We start from the raw sequence: 19,104 nt of genomic DNA, 5'->3' as shown, positions 1-19,104 counted from the left end.
CCCTCTCCCTCTCATTCCTCTCCTGCACCCTTGGGACTCCATCCCACCGGGGCTCCTAGTCTGGCTACTTCCCACCCGCTTCGATTGCTCACCAACGATACAGCGTTGCTCCAGCCCGCGGCCTCATCTCGTACAGTATTACCGGGACTTCCGCCACACTGGCTGCCAGAATATTCTTTCTGAAGCAAATTTGACCATGTCACTTTCCTACTTAAAATTTACTGTTTTCCGGACGGGGTGTAAATTAGTGAATCATCCAACAAATACTGGGGCGAGGCGGACTTACTGATTGGCTAAACGTTCTTACGGGCACACCGTGAGCCGCACAGCGAAAGCGCTGTCCACACGGAGCTTACTTTCTGGGGGCCCTGCACTGTCTGGACCCCCGCGTCCATTCTCTTACAGGCTTACTTTCCCAAGTTCCTTCCGATTCAGCATGCACTCTGGCCTCCTCACCAGCAAAGCCTTTTCACACTGCGTGGAGGGAAACTAGTCCGCTCCCGACCCATCCCTCCAACCCGGCAAATTGAGGTCCCTCTTTCGCCAGCTAAAGCCCGCCTGCCCCTCCCCTGCCTCTCGGGGATTGTGAGCTAAGAGCCAGGGGTAGGAGGCCTGGGGCCCGGGCCACAGCCCCTCGTTTGGGCTGGCCCCCTCCCCCGCACAGGAAGCAGGGAAGGAGTGCGGGCCCCCACCCCAGCTAGGAATGCCCTGTTCCCAGGTGAGATAACCCCGCGCGACCAGGCCCCCAGGGAAGGGGCACAGTGCCCGCTGTTCCCAACTGCGGGCGCCCAGCCCCGGCTGCATCTCTTGCGTCTTTCCGCAGGGTGGGTCGTGGTCAACTGGCGTCTGCATGGGACTCGGAGTAGCAGAGTGTCCAGTTCAGAGGGGCCAGCTCCAGAGGCCAGTTCTCTGTTGTGGGGGGCTGTTGGCCTCGAGAGCAGGGGGGTGGCCTGGGGGTGGGGGGAGGGTCTCTCTAACCAGAGTGACTACGCCCCGTGTCCCAGCCTGCTGGACCGCTCCACCTGGATCCGCTCACTCCAGAGCCGCCCCCATGGTTTTGTAGCGAGTAAGCAGTCCGCCATTCATCTCCTTCCCTGGGTAACATCGGAGTAATCGAATCTCCCCTTGCCTGCCGCAGACGGTGCCCGTGTCCTGCCAGGTCTGCGCGCCCCATCTCCTCACCGCTCCATCTCCTCACTAGTCTCAGGGCTGGTTTTCTCTTCCGCAGCTTCTCCCTTTCAGACCACCCTCCGCCCCTAACTCCTGTCTGTCCAAGACGCCCTCTTTACTATAGTAAACATCGCTGCCTACCCCCAGGCTGCAATTCAAGGGCATGCAGGGCAGGTCACAACTGCGGCCTCCCCGCTGACTTGCCTCCAGTCCTCCCTCTCTCTCCCTGGGATCCAGTCTTCCCTTTCTGTTTTCACACCTTAAATTCCCTTTGCAAAGAAGGCCTCTTCTTTGTTCATCCATAGAGATCCTCCTCAAATATAACATTAGTGAAACCTTCCCCCAAACTTAGTCTCTTTCTCTTTGCACCTGCAGCAAAGAGCAACTGATATCCCCTTGTCCAACCTGATTCTGGCCACGCTGCCTTCATTGTCCCTACACATGTCTGACTCCCCTACCAGACTCCAAGCTTCTAGAGTGTGCAGTCTGGGTCCTGTTCTCTCCACCCCCAGGACACACTGGCCCGGCCCAGAGCAGACATCTGCAAATCTTTTTTTCTTAATGAATAAGTGGAAGATCATAAGCATCGGGTAGATGTTGTATGTGGTGAAGGGGGTGGACAGCTGAGAGCTAATTTAAATATTCTTGGAGGACAGACCGCCCAGGCTTGGGTGCAGGGGATAGGGGTGATCTGGTGCAGCGAGGATCCCAGGGAAGCACCAGAGTGACGTACTGTCAATTTAACAATCATCGAACAGTTTCTGTGTCACGCCTCAGGGTGGGCACAGGGCATCTTGGTCCACACTCAAATGGCTTCCCCTGCAGTAGAAGAGGGAGACGAGACAGGCAGTGCCAATATGGAGTGCCAAGTGTCACACAGCACATGCAAGGAGGTGTGGCAGTAGAGGAACACCTAACAGGTGTGAGGGGCGTGTCGGGTGTCCCAGAGAGGACCACCACCCACCCCAAGACCGGAGGGAGGGCCAGAGAAGGGGTCAGGGGGCAGTACAGAGAGGAGGCTTTGAGCTGAGCAGGGCCTCCTTATGAAAGGCTTAACTACTAAATGAAGGAGTTGGATTTTATCCTGAGGTCACTGGAGAGCCACTGGTAGCCTCCAAGAAGCTAGGGAGTGACATGATCTGCTTCCACAGGCCACTGTGGTGCAGTGTCTCTCTTATGACCCCCTCCTCTGAGAAACCCCTAAGCCCCTTGACAGGCTGCCTTAGCATCCTGGTCACTTCTCCTGTGCAGGGTTGAATTCTCCTGCTAGGCTGAGTTCCTTACGAGATGAGCCCAAGTCTTCATCTGCTCTGTGTCCCAGGCACCAGGCACATATCTTGCTTCTGGCCTAATGTTTGCTGAATGAATGGATTGTTCCTTTTCTCTTGCATTCCTACAGCCCTTACTCTCAGGTCCACATCCTTTTATACCTGGGACCTGGGCATTATGCTAAAAATAGCATTTAATTGGGAAAGAGGAGACACGATTCAGATCCTAGCTCTACCATTCACTGGGCTAAGTTGTTTAACTCTCCTGAAACCTCAGTGTCCCCCTCTGTAAGGTGAGTGAGGCACCACCGGGAACAGAGTGAGTCCCCACATACAGGCAGGAGTCTTGCTTTCCTGGGTGGCCTGGAAGCTCCACAAGGACCAAGGGTTTCCCCCAGCACCCAGCTCAGTCTGAGTTTACAATGAATACGACGCTTGGTCCTGATGGTAGAAAGCAGAATACAGAGGAGACTTACAGAAGTTTTCAGCCTCAGCCCGACACTTCCAAGGGGTGTCAGTGACCGAGAGCAAGGTTCTCTCCATCTCTGAGTCTTCCTTGCCTTACCTGGCAAGTGGGGTTGGTGAATCTTACCTGGTAGTCCTCACAGGGCCAGTGGAAACCACAGAGGTGACAGTGCTTTGTGAATGAAAGAAATAGCATTAGGTAACTGATCATTAACTAAAAAAAAAAAACAGCAAACTAATATTGATGAGACATGTTTGGTAATTGGTAGGTGTAACCCATGCACCTGCTGACTTCCTCTGAAAGGCGGAAATGCTGGGATACCGCTCTTCCAGGCAACAGGGGCCAGCCTGGGAGAGAGGTGTTTGGTTATGCTGGGTTTGGCCTTGAGGCTCAGGAGAGACTGGGATGGAGGGGGTCATGGGGAGAGAGTCCTTTGGCCCCATCCCCCCCCATATTTCTCTGGCTCACATTTTTTCCCGTCTTAGGTTTTGAGGGGCCCTGGTATGAAATGTCTGAAGAGTCCCAATGGCTTTGGCGATGGGGCCATGGCACCCCTTGATGCGAGTCTGGCCTGTGGGAGCAGTGAGCCCACAGTGCTGTCCTGAAAAACTTCAAGTCCAGCCCCTCCCAGCCTCTGACATGTTGGTGTCAGGCTTTATGGGGAAGGGGCCATGACTGTCTTAGCTCTTGCCCAGATCAGAAGGACCAGGGACTATACAGAGGCATTGAGCCTCAGCTTCCTCACCTCTAAGATAGGTGAGGATTAGCCCGACGCTGTGGCTCGGAGGTTGTGCGTTCTTCTGCAAAGCCAAAGGCCGCAGCGGAACAATGGCTGGATTCCAGTCAGGGCACACGCCTCCACTGAGGACTTAGTCCCCGGTGTGTACGGCAGGCAACCAGTCAATGTCTCTCTCTCACATTGACTGGTGTTCTCCCTCTTCCTTCCTTCTTTCTCCTCTTTCTAAAAATAAATGAATAAACTCTTTAAAATGAGTGAGGATTAAGTGGGGAAAATTAGAGTACCATCTCCCAAAGTCTTCAGGATGAGAAGAAAGCACACAGCGAAAAGTGCCCTGCAAACTTTTCTCTTCTATACACATTCATTTTTTTTGTTTGTTTTCTCTCATCTCGTCCTGCCCCTGCGGGAGCTGGGCCTGCTCTTCTGGTCGGGGCCTGTCAGAACCAGGAGCTCGAGACACCTCGGCCGCAGCCCTGTCCTGAGGTTGTGAGCGTGGCCTGCTGGACAGAGGAGCCTGAGTCTGCAGTGGGCCCCTTTTGTTCTTCCTTCCCCTCAGGTAGCCTTTCTCCCCCCACCAGCCACTCCTGGGGTGGCCTCCCCTTTCCAGTGTTTTTTATTCCTGTGAGACTCACCCCAAAATATTGAAAGTGGCTTTGTAATTAAAAAAAAAAAGTCTCACCTACGACAAAGAACTCAAAGACAAAAGGCTCATCTTTCAGAAGTGGGGAAGGGCCCATACTTTTTGTACCCTGGGTCATGGGGGTGCCCAGAGGGTCGACCCCCATGGGCTACGGGGAAAGGGGTGTAGTCAGAGAGCCCTGGGAACTATGGTTGTGCGGGTTCACTCGCTTCACTATTGTTCTTTCCCAGGACACTCAACTTCTGAACCTGTCTCTGCATCTCCTGGGTCTCCTACATCCGCCTCATCTCAGCCAGTGAAACAATGTTGGGAGGGTGCAGGTGCGGGATGGACCCTAGGGGAACAGAAGCTATCTGGTTCTTAGGAGCCTCTTCTGGACACTTTGACCTTGGGAATCCCTTGCCCCTCTCCCCCCGGGCCCCAGGTCAGTGCACCAGTTTCTCTCTGACCAATGACCAGAGTCCTCCCCAGATGAGTGAATTTTCCTGGAAGGATGTTGCCAATGCCTTGTCCCTGGCCAACATGATCCTGGGGCTCTTCTCCATCTTCTGCAGCTTCTGCAAGTAGGTCTGGGGCCCAGCAAGGTCTCAGCCAAGAGCTGGAACCAAGGGCATGAGGAAGGAAGGGGGGAGTCTAGAGAGCCAGGCACTGAGGCATGGAGATCCAATGGGAGCAAGAGAAAGTGTAGTGGGGTAGGGAGTCAAAGGGCCAGGATTCTAGCCTCAGTTCTACCACTAACCTGATGTGACCTTGGCTAGGTTCTATTCCTGAGCCTCAGTTTCTCCATCTTTAAAACAAGGAGCTTACACTATGATCTCTATAGTTCCTTCTAGCTCTAGCCTGTCTAGTATGATTTTCATGAGAAAATCAAAGGTTCTGCCTTGGTAGACTTTATACAATCCTTGGATAGGCAGGCTGCCATTCAAGTTTTTTTATTGTAAGTAAGAATACATGATCTGGAGGGATATTGAAAATTAGCACTGCTCCGGAAAATCTGAGACATGTATATGGACCCCCAAAAGTTGTAAACAAATGAACTTTCTGTAAGTTGAATCATATTTCAATGACTTGGCAAAGTGACTCACAGATAAATTGTTTATAATGCAAATGACATACTCGGAATCTGTTTGAATCTCTGTAATCACAGCAGGTGACTCCTCTGGATCTGTGTCTCATCCATAAAATAAGATGGTTTTACCTGATGATATTAGCTTGAAATTTCTATGATTCTCTAAGTGCGGGCTTTTGGAGTCGTGACGTGAGGCATACTTGCAGCAGAAAAGCCCTATCATCTTAGTTCAGCCTGAGCTTCTCAGAGTGTGGTTTTTATGCTATGGGGGTGGACCCAGTTCCCTTTAAACACACAGGATTAGGTCTAAACAAAGAAAATGCCGAGGTGGTTTGGGGACAGCTGAGGTCTGGGGTCAGGCTCTCTGGTGGCTTCTGCTGGACAGCCCAAAAGTGGCAGTCAGAGTGGAGACTGGGGAGTGGCCTCCTGGGGCAGGTTTGCCAGAGGTTTGTGGTGGCTGCTTTCAGAAGGTCTGGGAGCATGTTCTGGACAGAAGCATAGAATCCTTAATTTTAGGGTCTGAAAGAGCTCTTGGTAGTCATTTATAGCATCAAAATACATTAGACAAAAACTGATAGAAAGGCAAGGAGAAACTGATGAATCTACTATCATGGTTGACTATATTATATTTCAACAGTCCTCTATTATAAATTCTATCAGTAATTGACAGAGCCAGAAGGCAGAAAATTAGTAAGGATATAGTTGAACTAAACAGCACCATCAATCAGCTGGGTCTATTTGATATTTGTAGACTCCCTCATCCAACAACAGAAGAATACATATTCTTCTCAAGCTCAACAAGGTGGACCACATTCCTCCTCACATTCCAGGCTATGGGACATACCTTAACAAATTTAAAATAACAGAAAGCATATAAAGTATGCTTTCAAACCACATGGAATTAAACTAGAAGTCAATAACAGATAAATAACTAGAAAATCCCAAAATATATGATGGTTAAACAACACAGTTCTAAATAATATATGAATAAAACATGAAGTCTCAAGAGAAGTTAAAAAATATTTTTAACTAAAAGAAGAGGAAAATACAATTTACGAAAGTTTGCGAGGTGCAGCAAAAGCAGTACTTAGAGGGAAATTTATAGTATTAAATGCATATACTAGAAATCTGCTCTGCGTTAGACTATAACCCACAGACTGGGAGAATATCTGCAAAAGACGTACTTGATAAGGGCCTCTAACCCAAAATATATAAAACTTAAAACTCAGTAATAAGAAAATAAACAATTTAAAAAGAGTCAAAGACTTTAACAGACTCCTCACCAAAGAAGATAGACAGATGGTGTATGAGCATAGGCGAAGATACTCAACCTCATATGTCATCAGGGAAATATAAATTAAAACAACAGTGAAATGCACATCTATTAGAATAGGCAGACTCCAGAACACGGATAACACCAAATGCTAGTGAAGATGTGGAGCAACAGGAACTCTCATTCACTGCTGGCGGAAACGCAAAAATGGTACAGCCAGTGTGGAAGGCAGTTTAGCTGTTTCTTACAAACTAACATACTCTTACCATGTGATCTGGTCATTACATTCCTTGGTATTTATTTAAATGAACTGAAAACTATGTCCATGCCCTGGCTGGTGTGGCTCAGTGGATTGAGCACGGGCTGTGAACTAAAAGGTAGCCGGTTCGGTTCCCAGTCAGGGCACACGCCGGGGTTGTAGTCCAGGTCCCCAGTGGCGGGACCTGGAAGTAACCAAGATGTCCTTCACTAAATGATTGGATAAAAAAAACAAAACAAAACTGTAGTACATTCAGACAATGGAGTGTTATTCAGTCCTAAAAGGAAATGAAGGACATGAGAGAACATAGAGGAGACTTAAATGCACATTATTAAGTGAAAGAAGCCAATCTGAAAGGCTATACATTCTGGAAAAGAAAACAGAGAGAGAATAAAAAGATCAGTGGTTGCCAGAAAAGGCAATCATTTTCTTTAATAGAAAATGATTTCTATTAAAGAAATCATTTGGCACAAACCCCTTATTTTGCAGATGGAGGAACAGAGGCCTGGAGAAAGGGGGAAATGGTTTACATGAGAACTCACAGTAATGTGGTTGCAGAGGCTGGGCTAGAACCTAGGACCCATAGGCCATTAAATATGCCTGAAATTTGGAGTTGGAAGGGGGCTTAGTGATTGCCTAGGGGTTTTGGGGCACTCCTTCAGGACTGGATTGAAAGTATGAAAGGGACATAGGTGTGCGTGTGTGTGCGTGCATGGTGTGTAAAGCAGTGTATATCAGGATGTGAGTGGGGGGAACTTGTAGGGGTGTGTTTGTGTGCACGAGTTGGTGTACTGGAGGTGGAGTGGTGGTCCAGTGGAGACTACCAACGAGCTGTCCTGTTTGGGCCTGCTGGCCTGTGCTTTAGGAAATTCCACTGTGCCTCCTGGATGCTTCTGATCAGCTTCCTATTAGACATGGTTATCAGGACAGTGACCAGACACCTCAACATCTGCTGTAAATCAGGTGAGTACTGGCCTCAGACCCCTAGTTGCTGACCCCAGGAGCACCTGTGTCAGGTCAGCTCCTTCTTCTCCTAACACTGACAGGCCTTCACAGACACCAGTCCTGTTTGTATCCCTTGAGTGCACAGCGGAAGCAGCCCTCGAGTTGGAGCCGCACCCCTCCGCCTAGATCTAGCTGCTCTGCTGGCTCACTGACTGATCTCTGGCCATCCTTGGCCTGTCCTTCTGTTTTCCTGTCTGCCCTGCATCCCTGTTCAGGGCTGATCCAGGAGCTGGGAGTGGGAGTAGTGGTTGTAATGGAGGGGGACAGGGAAAATGAAACATCACTCTAAGCAGAGTAGCTGACTGAAAATACAGTAAAATATTTCTGTGTCAGATTTTGCTTGAAAAAAGCATTCTAGAGCTTTTTAATTTGTATCCAGTTATAGTCCAGCCCTTGCACATTACAGGATGGACCTAAGACCCGGACAGGGGAAGCCTTGCCTAAGGCCACATGGTCAGTCTAAGGAAGAGGCAGAAGGAGACCAGTCTTTGGTCTATAGACCACCCTGGGGAGTAGATGTGGTCGGCATGGGGGACCTCAGACCCTGCCTGTCGCCATTCCAGCACCCCCAGCAGAGGGGACTAATGTATAAGGGTAATGTATACCTTTACGAGTATAAGGGTACGTTCTAACCTTGGCCTTCTGGAGCAGGAGCGGAGCTGAATGACTTTGCTGTCTTCACCACCTGTGGCCTGGCCTCAGCCCTGCTCCTAGGCGTGGATGGGCCTCTGAATGGGTTTCTGGCCGTCATCTATGTGTTAGCTACTTCTTTCCGCCTGTGTTTTTATTCAGCGGGTGAGTAGAACACAGTCTTATGGCTGAACTAGGGAACCACGGAGGAGGAGGGGCCAGAAGCCTGGGGTGCAGTAACTGACTGCTCCCCTTCCTTTTGTAAAGTCCTTCCTTCTTCCTTCTCCTGTGCCCTGGGCCCACTGAATGCTGCAGGCTGCATTGGCAGAGCCCTGGTCTGGGGCCTGGGCGCCCTTGGTTCCTGTGTAGCGATGCCTTTTTTTTGCTATGTGACCTTTGGATGATGCACATGGATTCAGTCTGTAGAATGAGAGGTCATGCTCGTTTCCAAAAACAGATGGAGATACTAAGCTCCAGCGAGGGCAGCCGCCTAAAATCCTAAAGCAAGGGAGCAGCACAGATGCAGACTAGCTCTCAGAGCACCCTTCTGCAGAGGCTTCCTGGGGGCCAGGGCACACACCTGGTCCTAGCTGCCCACTTCACCTTGGGGATCCAATGCAAAGCCCACACATCATCTCTGTGAATAACTAAATACTTTATGGCCTGCCACTGGCCTGGGATTAAGGGAGTTTGGAGTGTGGGGTGGGGAAAATCCAAAGGGACAAGGGCTTGCTTCATGCGGATACCTTGAGATCAGCAGCAAACAGCTAACCTCCATCTTTCCATTCCTTATCAGGCACTCCCTTCACATACAAGGGTCTACCCTGCCCCTATGCTTCCTGTGTTTTGGCCTCCACCTCCCTTCTGACCAAAGGCAACACGTTCATTCTCTCTTGCATGGCCTCACTTATGATTCTATTCATGATGGACCAGAGCTACTACCCGCATGACGAAATCCTGGACTCCGAGACCTGGAAGAAAGTGGTTTATCTGGGAGGTGAGTAGGGATGGGAGAGCAGAGGGTGGGAAGTACACGTCGGACGGCTTCATAAAGACTGAGCGTCTTATTTTCTTCTTCCAGGTGTCATCATGCTGTTTCTGTCTCCATTCTCGCTAACTGCTTTTTACTGCTTGATGTGGTCACTCTCTTACATTTTCTTTCCAGACGCTCTGTGGGGCAAGGGCGTGTGTCTTAGGCTGCAGCACTTAAGAAACTAAATAGCTCTACCCATTCCCGCTACCTCTGTGGGGTTTGTGGCAGCCTGCTGGGCCAACCTTGCCTTATCCTCACTAAATCTTTCCCTGTCCCTATGTTGTGCTTGTGGTAGGTGCATGTCACCTCGACCAGAACAGCCCACAGTAGGACCAGCGACCTTCCCTTCTTCTCCTTTATTCAGGGGTCTGAATCCCTTGAGAGGACAACAGTTGTTTACATCAGATGGAACAGAGTTTTTTCCAAGCTTGAATGGGGCTGTGTTTGAGTTCCAGCTCTTTTTACCTGTTGGGGACCTTGGGCACTAAGGTTAATAACCCCTTGGAAAGGAGTGAAACCCTTCAGAACTGACATAGCTGCCACCGTGGCCCTGCTGGTTGTCAATCACTGCAGTGGTGGGGTGGGGCTCTGCTCACTAAAGCATGTTTTTCAACTACAGTTGACCTTCAATATTATATTAGTCTCAGGTGTACAGCACAGTGATTAGACATTCATGTAGCTTACAAAGTGCTCTCCCGATAAGTCTACTACCCATCTGGCCCTGTACACAGTTACTACAATATTACTGACTGTGTTTCCTGCGTGGTACTTCACATTGTCGTGACTGTTTTGTAACTGCCCCTTTGTACTTCTTATCTCTTCACTTATTTTTACCCAGTCCCCAACCCCCATCCCCCTGGCAATCATCTCTACATCTGCATTTGTTTCTGTTTCGTTTGTTCATTTGTTTTTTAGATCCCACATATAAGTGAAGTCCTAGGGTATTTGTCTTTCTCTGTCTGACTTAATCCACTTAGCATAATACCATCTAAATCTGTCTACCTATGTTGCTGCAAACGATAAGATTTCATTTTTTATGGCTGAGTAGTATTCCATTGCTTATATGTACCACCCACCTTTTCTTTACCCAGTTGTCTATCCACGGACACTTAGGTTGCTTGCATATCTTGGCTACTGAAACTACTGCTGCAGTGATCCTACAGACTCGCTGCATGGAGCAGAGCTAGTCACAAGACAATCATGTGGCCTAACTTGAACATGTATGGGTTATTGTAACTTAAAATTCTGTAGTTATTTCAACAGCCAAAGCATCTGCCTTTGCTTCATTTAGAGATTAGACACATTGGAAGCTGGAGGGCATCGTTTGGTCTCTGGGACCTTGTTTTCCCCTAGGCTCTCAAATACTGAACTCCAAACTCCAGATATTCAAATGCCGCTTCGCGTTCTAACATCCAAAGGGAACAGAAATAAACAGTATTGTATGGAACCCTAAAGCTGCACCTCAAAAACAACAAACACATAGGCCCACTGAAAGCAGCAACCCCAGCGTCGTCTGGACTCTCTGCCTCCAGCTGGCCTGCCGAGAACTGCGGGCTGGCCCACCCTCCTCAGCCAGGGCACCCGAGCACCTTTCGCCACAGGTCCAACTACTCTAAGTTTGTAGAACAATGTATGTGTAAAATATGCATTAAATCTAAAATTAGGATTTAAAGGTAAAAATCCAAAGAAGTCCACACTGCTCTGCTTTGGAACAGAGAGCCCCCTCCTGCTCCCCACTGCTATTCCTCCGTCACATATTTTTTCAGTTAGATAGCATGTCTGCGTCCCACTGTATTTTAGCTTCCTTCGTTTTATGCTTTTGGGTGTCCCTTGCCTGCCTATGCCTGGCTCTCAAAAGTGTTTACTTTGGAAATGAATTGATCTAGTTGTGTGTTCTAGTGAGCTATATACAAGGTTACTATAACGTGGTTAAGAATCTTAAAAATACCCTTGAGTCTGACTATCCCCATCATAAACCAATTTCTAGGCCTGATAAAGTCACTCCCAAATGACAAAGTAAAAGCGCCTGCACTCCCCTCCGGTTGGTGCAGGCTTACCTGTAGCTGTCCATTCACAAGCTGAGAGGACATTGGCTTCCAGCTCTGACCTGGAGCAGTGGCTCATCAGGGAGTAAAGGGCACAGGTTCACGATGCAGCTAAAAACGGAGGATCAGGGAGGGGCTGCAGAGCTCCAGCTGTAGGAAGCAGTTCCATTCCTCCCCTCCCCTCCCCTCCCCTCCCCCCCTGAGGAGCAGGGGTTCCCTCCCCTCCCCCCCTGAGGAGCAGGGGTTCCCTCCCCTCCCCTCCCCTCCCCCCCTGAGGAGCAAGGGTTCCCTCTGCTCCCCTCCCCTTTCTTTCCTTTAATAACATTCTTTTTGTTTCCACTTTTTACACCTAGGCACTCCCACACTAAAGTATGAGCAAATGCACATTTTACTAGTATTTTATTTGTATTTTTGGAGATTTACAGTTTTACAAGACACAATGATTGTTCTCAAACAATAGAAAAGGTTTTTTTTAAAAAAAGACTATTGTCTTAGAAGAATAAAACAAGTCTCTTCAGCAAGCATTGGGCCAATGCAAATTGGAGGAACCAGGGAAGCAGAAGTTACACGTAGGAAGTTCATCCAGTTTTAGGAATAACACAAATGCCTTCTTGTCTAGTTCTGTAAGGCTCCAAACAGGCCATCTCAGCCTAACACTGGTAAGGAGCTCGCAGACAAAGCCGCAGGGTCCCATCTCCTTTGAACTCTGCGGCTCACTCCCCAGGAGGCTGCATCTGTTTACAGAACTCGTCGAACTGCTGCTGTTCCAGTTCGGTCATGACCCTGTTGAGGGCATAAATCTGAGTGGGAGAGAAAGATGTGTTAGCAATGGAGGCAGCTGCTCAATGCACCTTCAGACACAACAGGCTGTGTCATTTGACAGTGCCAGAACTGTACCACTAAGGGAAGAGAAGTAGGTATTAACTCCATCTGGGGAACCATTAAAGAAGCAGTGAAGCGGGTCACTTAATCTGGCCCATCAAGGATCAGTGGGATTTGCACAGGTAGAGACTGAAGAAGGGACATGATAGGTGACAGGGTGAAAAAGGGATATTATGATTAAATAAATATGATGGGAAAGTACAGGATTAGTTCTGGAAACTTCAAGTATGCTAATATGAAGTATATTATAGAGAGGGGTTTGGGGAGTTGGAGAAAGCAAGAAGAGTATGTCGGGGGCTTAAATGCCAAGTGAAGGAATCTGGACTTTATCTGACTGACTCTGGACAGCCAGCAAAGACAGGTGTGCGGGGGAGCAACCTGATTATACCTGGGCTTTGGGAAAGATAACATGTGAGGGGTGGAGCGGGGGTGGAATGATTACAGGTCACCTGGGCAGAGGGTATCACCACAGTGAGAACAGGACGCGGGGCAAGCAGTGGGGCGGAGTGAAAACTGCAGGAGACCTTCTGAGGTGACAGGCGGGGCTCTACCTTATTCCTCACCTTTCCTCATCCTTGTAGCCTCAGTCTGCCCACTAAAGAACAGAAACATCATACGACTTCCTACGTTGTGGAAGGAAAAAAAGGAAGGGGAATGTCTGTGCACAGGGAAAATAAGTTGATTAATTAAAAAGACAAGAAAGGGGCAAAAAACTAAGAAGTGAGAGAGAAAATACACAAAACAGAATTAATGAAAAAGCAACCAAAGGTACAAAAGAGAGGACCACCAAAACTGCAAGATGGTTCTTTGAAAATGCTAAAGCAAACCTCCAGCATGACTGATCCAGATAAAAAGAGAGTAGGCACGAACAAACACTATTAGAATTTTAAAAACCCACATAATTACTGATGTAATAAAGATTACAGCAAACTATGATGAACTCTGGGTCAATAAGTTTGAAAAGGTAAATGAAATAAATCCCTATGAAGTAAAATGATCAAAGCTGACTAGAATAAATAGGAAGCTTGAATGATCCTATGGTCTCTTTCCCACAAGACTTTTTTTTATTGTGGTAAAATCCTATAATCTTTAAGGAAAATGAAATTCCACAGTGATGAAAATAGTTACATGCAATAACACAAATGATTCTATAAAAACATCATACTGAGAGTTAAAACAGTTATGTTTTATATATATTCATGTATTTTACTACAATAAAAATTAATAAATTTGAATGGTTTAAAAAATGTTGAATGAAGTCAGACTATAGCAACACATAGATGGCACAAATAACTCCCCCTTTTTATGACAAAATCATAAGCATGTAATCTGTAACATAACAAATATCACACTCAATCAAACCATATGACATTTTAGGCAAAATGTTCCAATTGCTGTCCATCTCATGGGAGACATTCACGTACCCTACCAACTACACTCAAGCAAGCCTTACTTCTGCCAGACCTTGTATATCAAGTTCAGAAACATGCAAAACTTAATATATTTTTACACTACAAAATACTTAGAGGAGTACACAGAAAAATTACAAATTAATACAGAACAGCAAGGGAGTGATTAGCATGAAATTAAGGAATGAAGGCACTGCTAATGGGAAAGGTCAGGGACGTGACCACTCTGGGGCCGAAGGGGCTTCTACGTGATTGGTCATGAGCTTCTTCTGTAGTTGGGTGATAGGTACAAAGGTGTTTGTTTGTTTTACTCATCTTGTTTAAACTGCATGTACACATTATTTAAACCTCTGCTTCATTCATTCACACTTCAGTGAAAATTTGTAATTTGTGTGTTACTGTGCTAGGGACTGAGTTTATTAAATGGCTTCTTGGAGACCTCCAGGTCAAGGGGGACAGGCGAGGGAACAAAGGGGTAGGAGAAAGGAAAAGAAGCAGATGCAGAAGAGACCCAAAAAGGGTAAGGAGGTCTGAACCATGGAATGGAAGACTTTCAAGGTGGAAAGGGTCACCCACAGTGCCAAATGCTGCTACAGCTGTCAAGCATGCTTCTGCTCCCATTCACCCTCACCTCTCTTTCACATCTGGAATGCAGAACTGAATGGAAACTGTGTTTCTTCCTCCCCCAAGGGGTCTGCCACATTCCAACTTTAGGAGATTATATTCCAGGCAACACAAAGAAAACAGCAAAACAGCTGGAGGGCAAAGTACTTTTTGCAGGAGCCGAAGGTCAGGAGACCTGTTTAGATGGCAGTCCTCCCTTCAATCCCTCAATAACTAGGAATTCTGGTCACATAAAATGATGGTAATGCCTTTTACCTCCCAAAGTCACGTATTTGATACTTCCCAGCCTTACTGCAGGAAAGGCTTTTACCAAGGTCAACTTGGGAGCGACAAGAATACCCGGGTAACTAATACCAAGCCCTGGCGTGAGGACTGCACGTGGTTGTGCATATGCAGGTTGGCCCCGGGCCCGGCACATCTGAAGAGCTCAGCAAGCGCCAGCTGCCGCTAGAGTGCAAATCCAACATCACATTTCAGCAAGTCCACACGAACACGGTCAGCTGTGCCATGCTGAGTCCGCATGCTGAAAGCGAGCCGAATGCTTGGAAGCATGCCGACACCTGGTAGCAACCGCTGCCACTCAGTGCTTTCTCTGTGCCAGGCACTGTGCTAAGTCTCTCCATATAATGTTTCTGTTCCTTATAACGATCCTGTGAGGCAGATATTATCATCTTCATTTTACCAAGGGGGACTGAGGAACTGAGGTTCAGAGAGGACTGCAGTTCAAATGTCACGTGGGCAGAAGTGGGATTTTGGAAAAGCTGGGAACCTCCCCAGAAGGGTGTCAATAAGGACGTGAACAATGTCCTCCACAACATCTCTCCCTACAGCATACACAAAGGGCAGTTTCTGAGGGTTGTTTCTTAGAGCAGGCCTCAACCTGTTCACCAAAGTGCAAAGCAGTAAAATCATTAGGGGGCCTCAGTCCAGGCGGGCATGAGGAGGTGATGGAAAAGGGGAACAATTTGTTCGAGTCCAGGTCCACAGCTCTTAGATGGTCTGCCTTAATCCAAAAGTAGATTTCAGGTGATGGATCAACTCCAAACACACTATTAAGTTTATGTGTTATGTTCACTGAATGAATGCACGCCCCGCAGGTGGGGACTCTCCTCTGCCTGGTCCTACAACTGCCTGACACAGCTCATAGTAGCAGCTCAACATCTGTTTAATGAATGGGTTAGATTAATTCAAATTTAAAGTCTGCCCGTCGATTGTTGGGAAAGAAGTGAGCAATGAGAACTCTCTTACACTGCTAATGCAGGTGCAAACTTGTACAATCTATCTGAAAGCAATTTGGCAATGTCTAGTAAAATTTAAAAATATCTAGTAGTCTTATTTCTAATTAAATATGCCCTACAGCAATTCTAGTGCAGGTGCCAAAGAGACATTTAAAAGTTGTTCACTACGGCAATGTTTGTAGTTGTTCACTACAGCAAAAACAAAACAAAACAATAATTTAAACATCCATCACTGGAGGAATGCGTAAATGTACTAAAGTAGATTCATACAATAGACTACTGTAAGCAGTGATGAGGAATTAACTAGATTGTTATACTAACATAAAATAGTTCTAAAAACAATTGTAAGCAAAATGCAAAATCAAAATTTATTAATGTAAAAATTTTAACCAAGAATACTGTATATTATTTATTCAAGGATATCTATCAATATATTTGAATGTAAAGGTATATTAAGAAATAGTGATTGCTCAAGGGTAGGAGAAAAGTATAAGACAGGAAATGGACAAAGGGGACTTCAAATTTGTACGTGAGTTTTATTTACCTTATTTTAAAAAGGCTCCGGGCAAATATGACAAATTGTTAACCACTCCCAATCTGGGTGCTGAGTACCCAGGTGTTAGTTATATTTTATTTCTCTGTATATTTTAATTACTCAAAAAAGAGAGAGAAAGGACTGAAAACAGAGGGAAAAGAGCACAGCAAGCTTTTCCCTGCTACTAAATACTACAATACAATGCGTGTGCCAGGATGTGGTTCAACTCAGGCAGTGTGAATGGTTTAAGCTTTTGATTCACAAAGCGATGGTAAGCGTTGACTGAACAGAGGCTGCACTGGCGGGGGCAGAGCGGGGGCCTCCCCTCCCTGGTGTGAGCTGCTACACTCCAGGCCAAGCCCAGACCACCTGTGCTGGGTGGGGTGTCTGACGCTTGCTCTCTTTCACCCTGGCCCTTCCCTCACTCGTCCCTTCTCTCACTCCTTTGTTCCTCCCCTTGGGTCCCTGCCACAGGGGCTGTGTCAGGAGTCATCTGTAGACCTGGTACAGGTCAGGGTTCCAACACTAACTTGGCAAATGACTCTGGGCTGTCACTTCACCATTCTGGACCTCAGCCATCATCTCTCTAAACCTGCAGGACACCTGTTTGGCCTGGAGGCAGGAAGGGCACACCATCAATAGTCCTGATATTTCTCTATCCCCCCACTGCCTCCAGCAGATGCGGGGACACAGGCCCCCTCCTCAGTCTCACCTCTGCTCTTTGTCTTTGTTTCAGCTCCTGCTGGGCTGACTTCTGCTTGGCCTTCTCAACTCTGCTGACAGGTTCTTTAACTTTGGACTTTTCTTTACGTGCAGGTGGATCCATGACTTAGCTTCTGAATACTTAGTCAGTTCTGACCTGGATGGTACAGAAAGAGGGAAAGGAAAGGAAAAGGAAGGAAAGGGAAGGGGACAAAGGGGAAGGAGAAAAGAAAGAAAGGAGGAAAAAAAAGAAAGAAAAGAACTACCAGTCATTGGCCTAACTCTCTAGCTCTGCCCCTTCCTTTGACAGGTGAGGCAGAGTGGCCAGATGCAAAGGGCGCTACATTTGCAGTAGTAAGATCGGATTCCCATTCCCCGACCTCGCTGGGCGTCCCCCGGCACATCTCTTCATTCTGAGCCTTTGTTTTCCGTCTGCAAAATGGCACAATAGATCCATTCCCTGGCCTCCTTCCAAGAGGAGGCTGCTGTGAGAGGACCAAATGAGAAGAGCCAGGCCAAAGCGCTCCGGACACCGGAGGGTGCTGTGTAACGTGGGGCTGTAACAATGCTGAGGACGCCGAGGCCCAGAGGGGCAAGCCAGCCGAAGTCTCGCAGCAGGGAGGCCTGAGCCCCGCGCTGTCTCTAGCTTTCCCTCCTCTGTCCTGAAGGACAGTTACGTCCCAGTCCTGCCGGCCCGCAGGGACCTCGCTCCCCGCGTCCGGGCGACTCCGCCAGGCCGGCCGGCCCGCCCTCCACCCGACCCCGCCCCCTGCCGCCGGACCCGCCCTGGGCCCCAGCCCAGCCCCGGTGGAGCCTCCCGCCCACCGCTGCCCGCTCCGGGTGCAAAATGGCGGCGCAGGCGTGCGGCCTGGGGAATCGGTACCTTCCCTCCCCTGCCTCAGGACTTTGGGTCCCCGCAGCCTCACAGACACGGTCCCACAAAGGAGACCCACTCTCTACCCTACCTCAGGGCCTGGAGTCCCGAGCCACCGCGCCTCGGATTGGGTGTGGCCGAGCCGGGGGCGTGGCCGGCAGCTCTGAGTTCCCGCCCCTAGGCGGGGCCGCGCGTGCGCAGAGAGCTTGTCTGAATGCCTCACTTTGGCTTTAGGGACGCAGCTGGGCGGTTTAAGTGTTAACAGACGCTTTTCCCGGGAGTATTTTATGGGACAGCTGCTGGGCTTTGAAGGGTGAGATGTGAAATCTGGGACTCAATTGCTTAATTCGAAAAGCACGGGTGGTGTTAGCTGTCTTCTTGATTTCTGAGCTTATTAAATGGAAGAGCCAGTGAGACCCTGTTTGCCACAGTACTTTGAAAAAGGAAATAGTGACAGAAGTTTAAATAGCCGATATAGACAGAGAAGTATTCAAGTTTACTGACAATAGTTTACAATTATTTTCACGATCACAATTTTCTAGTTATTTACAATAATTTTACAAATTAAAATAGATGGCTAGCAGCCCACAGTCCTCCCCCTGCCACCCCCTCCCCCCCAAAAAAAACCTAGCTGTCATTTTTCATTCATTAGGTTAAGGATCAAAGAAAAAGGTAGACAAATATTTTGACAACCGAAATCCTGTTCAGTCTAACAAAAACAATATCAACAATAATAGGCACCTCTCTTCTGGGCTTTTTTATGTTCCAGGCAGTTCTTAGAAAAGCTTCATATTTCTTAATTCATGTATTTCTCATGATGAGTATGTATAGGAATGCACAAATATAATAATATACTATTATTATCCCCATGTTATGGATAGAGGAACAGAGACACTGAGAAGATAAGTGATTTGTCAAAGGGCACACAGCTAGTAAGAGCCCCAGTAAGTATTTCTGCCAGGATTCTAGATAGGACAATGGCCCATCCAAAGAAAGACATGTTTAGGCCCACTGCTTTCATTCTTATGGGAACAAACCATGGATGCTAAGCAGGCAGGGTGTAGTCCAGATGGACACACACACTTTCAAAGTGTAAATTGTCACAACTTTTTGGAAATCAATTCTACATATCAAAAGCCTTAAAAAAGAGCACAACCCCACAAAAAGACGCATACTGCATGATCCTATTTATATGAGATGTCTAAAGTGCTCAAACTCTTAGAAAGTAGAATGGTGATTGCCA

General features: G+C 47.7%; 2 protein-coding genes across 5 annotated transcripts; one reads left to right on the top strand and one right to left on the bottom strand.

Annotated features, from left to right (window-relative positions):
• Nucleotides 1-3,939: 3,939 nt before the first annotated feature.
• Nucleotides 3,940-11,154, top strand: TMEM269 (transmembrane protein 269). 2 transcript variants are annotated; one of them, XM_053660729.1, is made up of 6 exons: nucleotides 3,940-4,199; nucleotides 4,708-4,846; nucleotides 7,750-7,847; nucleotides 8,541-8,684; nucleotides 9,316-9,516; nucleotides 9,601-11,154. In XM_053660729.1, the coding sequence occupies exons 2-6, from the start codon at nucleotides 4,755-4,757 to the stop codon at nucleotides 9,735-9,737; spliced, it is 672 nt and encodes a 223-aa protein (XP_053516704.1). In that variant the 5' UTR covers nucleotides 3,940-4,199; nucleotides 4,708-4,754; the 3' UTR covers nucleotides 9,738-11,154. The 2 variants fall into 2 exon arrangements, with proteins under 2 accessions (XP_053516704.1, XP_037005279.1); XM_037149384.2 differs by having other exon boundaries at nucleotides 4,108-4,846.
• Nucleotides 11,155-11,967: 813 nt separating this feature from the next.
• Nucleotides 11,968-18,029, bottom strand: SVBP (small vasohibin binding protein). Of its 3 annotated transcripts, none has more exons than XM_037149386.2 (3): nucleotides 17,953-18,029; nucleotides 16,998-17,144; nucleotides 11,968-12,397 (listed from the first exon to the last, which is right to left on the bottom strand). In XM_037149386.2, the coding sequence occupies exons 2-3, from the start codon at nucleotides 17,109-17,111 to the stop codon at nucleotides 12,311-12,313; spliced, it is 201 nt and encodes a 66-aa protein (XP_037005281.1). In that variant the 5' UTR covers nucleotides 17,112-17,144; nucleotides 17,953-18,029; the 3' UTR covers nucleotides 11,968-12,310. The 3 variants fall into 3 exon arrangements, with proteins under 3 accessions (XP_037005281.1, XP_037005282.1, XP_037005283.1); XM_037149387.2 differs by lacking the exon at nucleotides 17,953-18,029 and adding an exon at nucleotides 17,871-17,950; XM_037149388.2 differs by lacking the exon at nucleotides 17,953-18,029 and adding an exon at nucleotides 17,368-17,719.
• Between the last annotated feature and the right edge of the window lie 1,075 nt (nucleotides 18,030-19,104).

Source organism: Artibeus jamaicensis, unplaced genomic scaffold (genome assembly GCF_021234435.1).
Source record: "Artibeus jamaicensis isolate MK-2021 breed Jamaican fruit bat unplaced genomic scaffold, CSHL_Jam_final scaffold_847, whole genome shotgun sequence".
In the NCBI taxonomy this organism is placed as follows: domain Eukaryota; kingdom Metazoa; phylum Chordata; class Mammalia; order Chiroptera; family Phyllostomidae; genus Artibeus; species Artibeus jamaicensis.
This window is presented reverse-complemented; position numbering and strand designations above follow the sequence as displayed.

Bases quoted from the DNA above. Each gene is read 5' to 3' on its own strand.
- TMEM269 (XM_037149384.2), top strand. From the start codon at position 4,587: ATGTTGGGAGGGTGCAGGTGCGGGATGGACCCTAGGGGAACAGAAGCT. The intron at 8,685-9,315 runs GTGAGTAGAACA...ATTCCTTATCAG, and splicing joins CCTGTGTTTTTATTCAGCGG to GCACTCCCTTCACATACAAG. The intron at 9,517-9,600 runs GTGAGTAGGGAT...TTCTTCTTCCAG, and splicing joins GAAAGTGGTTTATCTGGGAG to GTGTCATCATGCTGTTTCTG.
- SVBP (XM_037149386.2), bottom strand. From the start codon at position 17,111: ATGGATCCACCTGCACGTAAAGAAAAGTCCAAAGTTAAAGAACCTGTC. The intron at 12,398-16,997 runs GTGAGACTGAGG...TCTCCCACTCAG, and splicing joins AACAAAGACAAAGAGCAGAG to ATTTATGCCCTCAACAGGGT.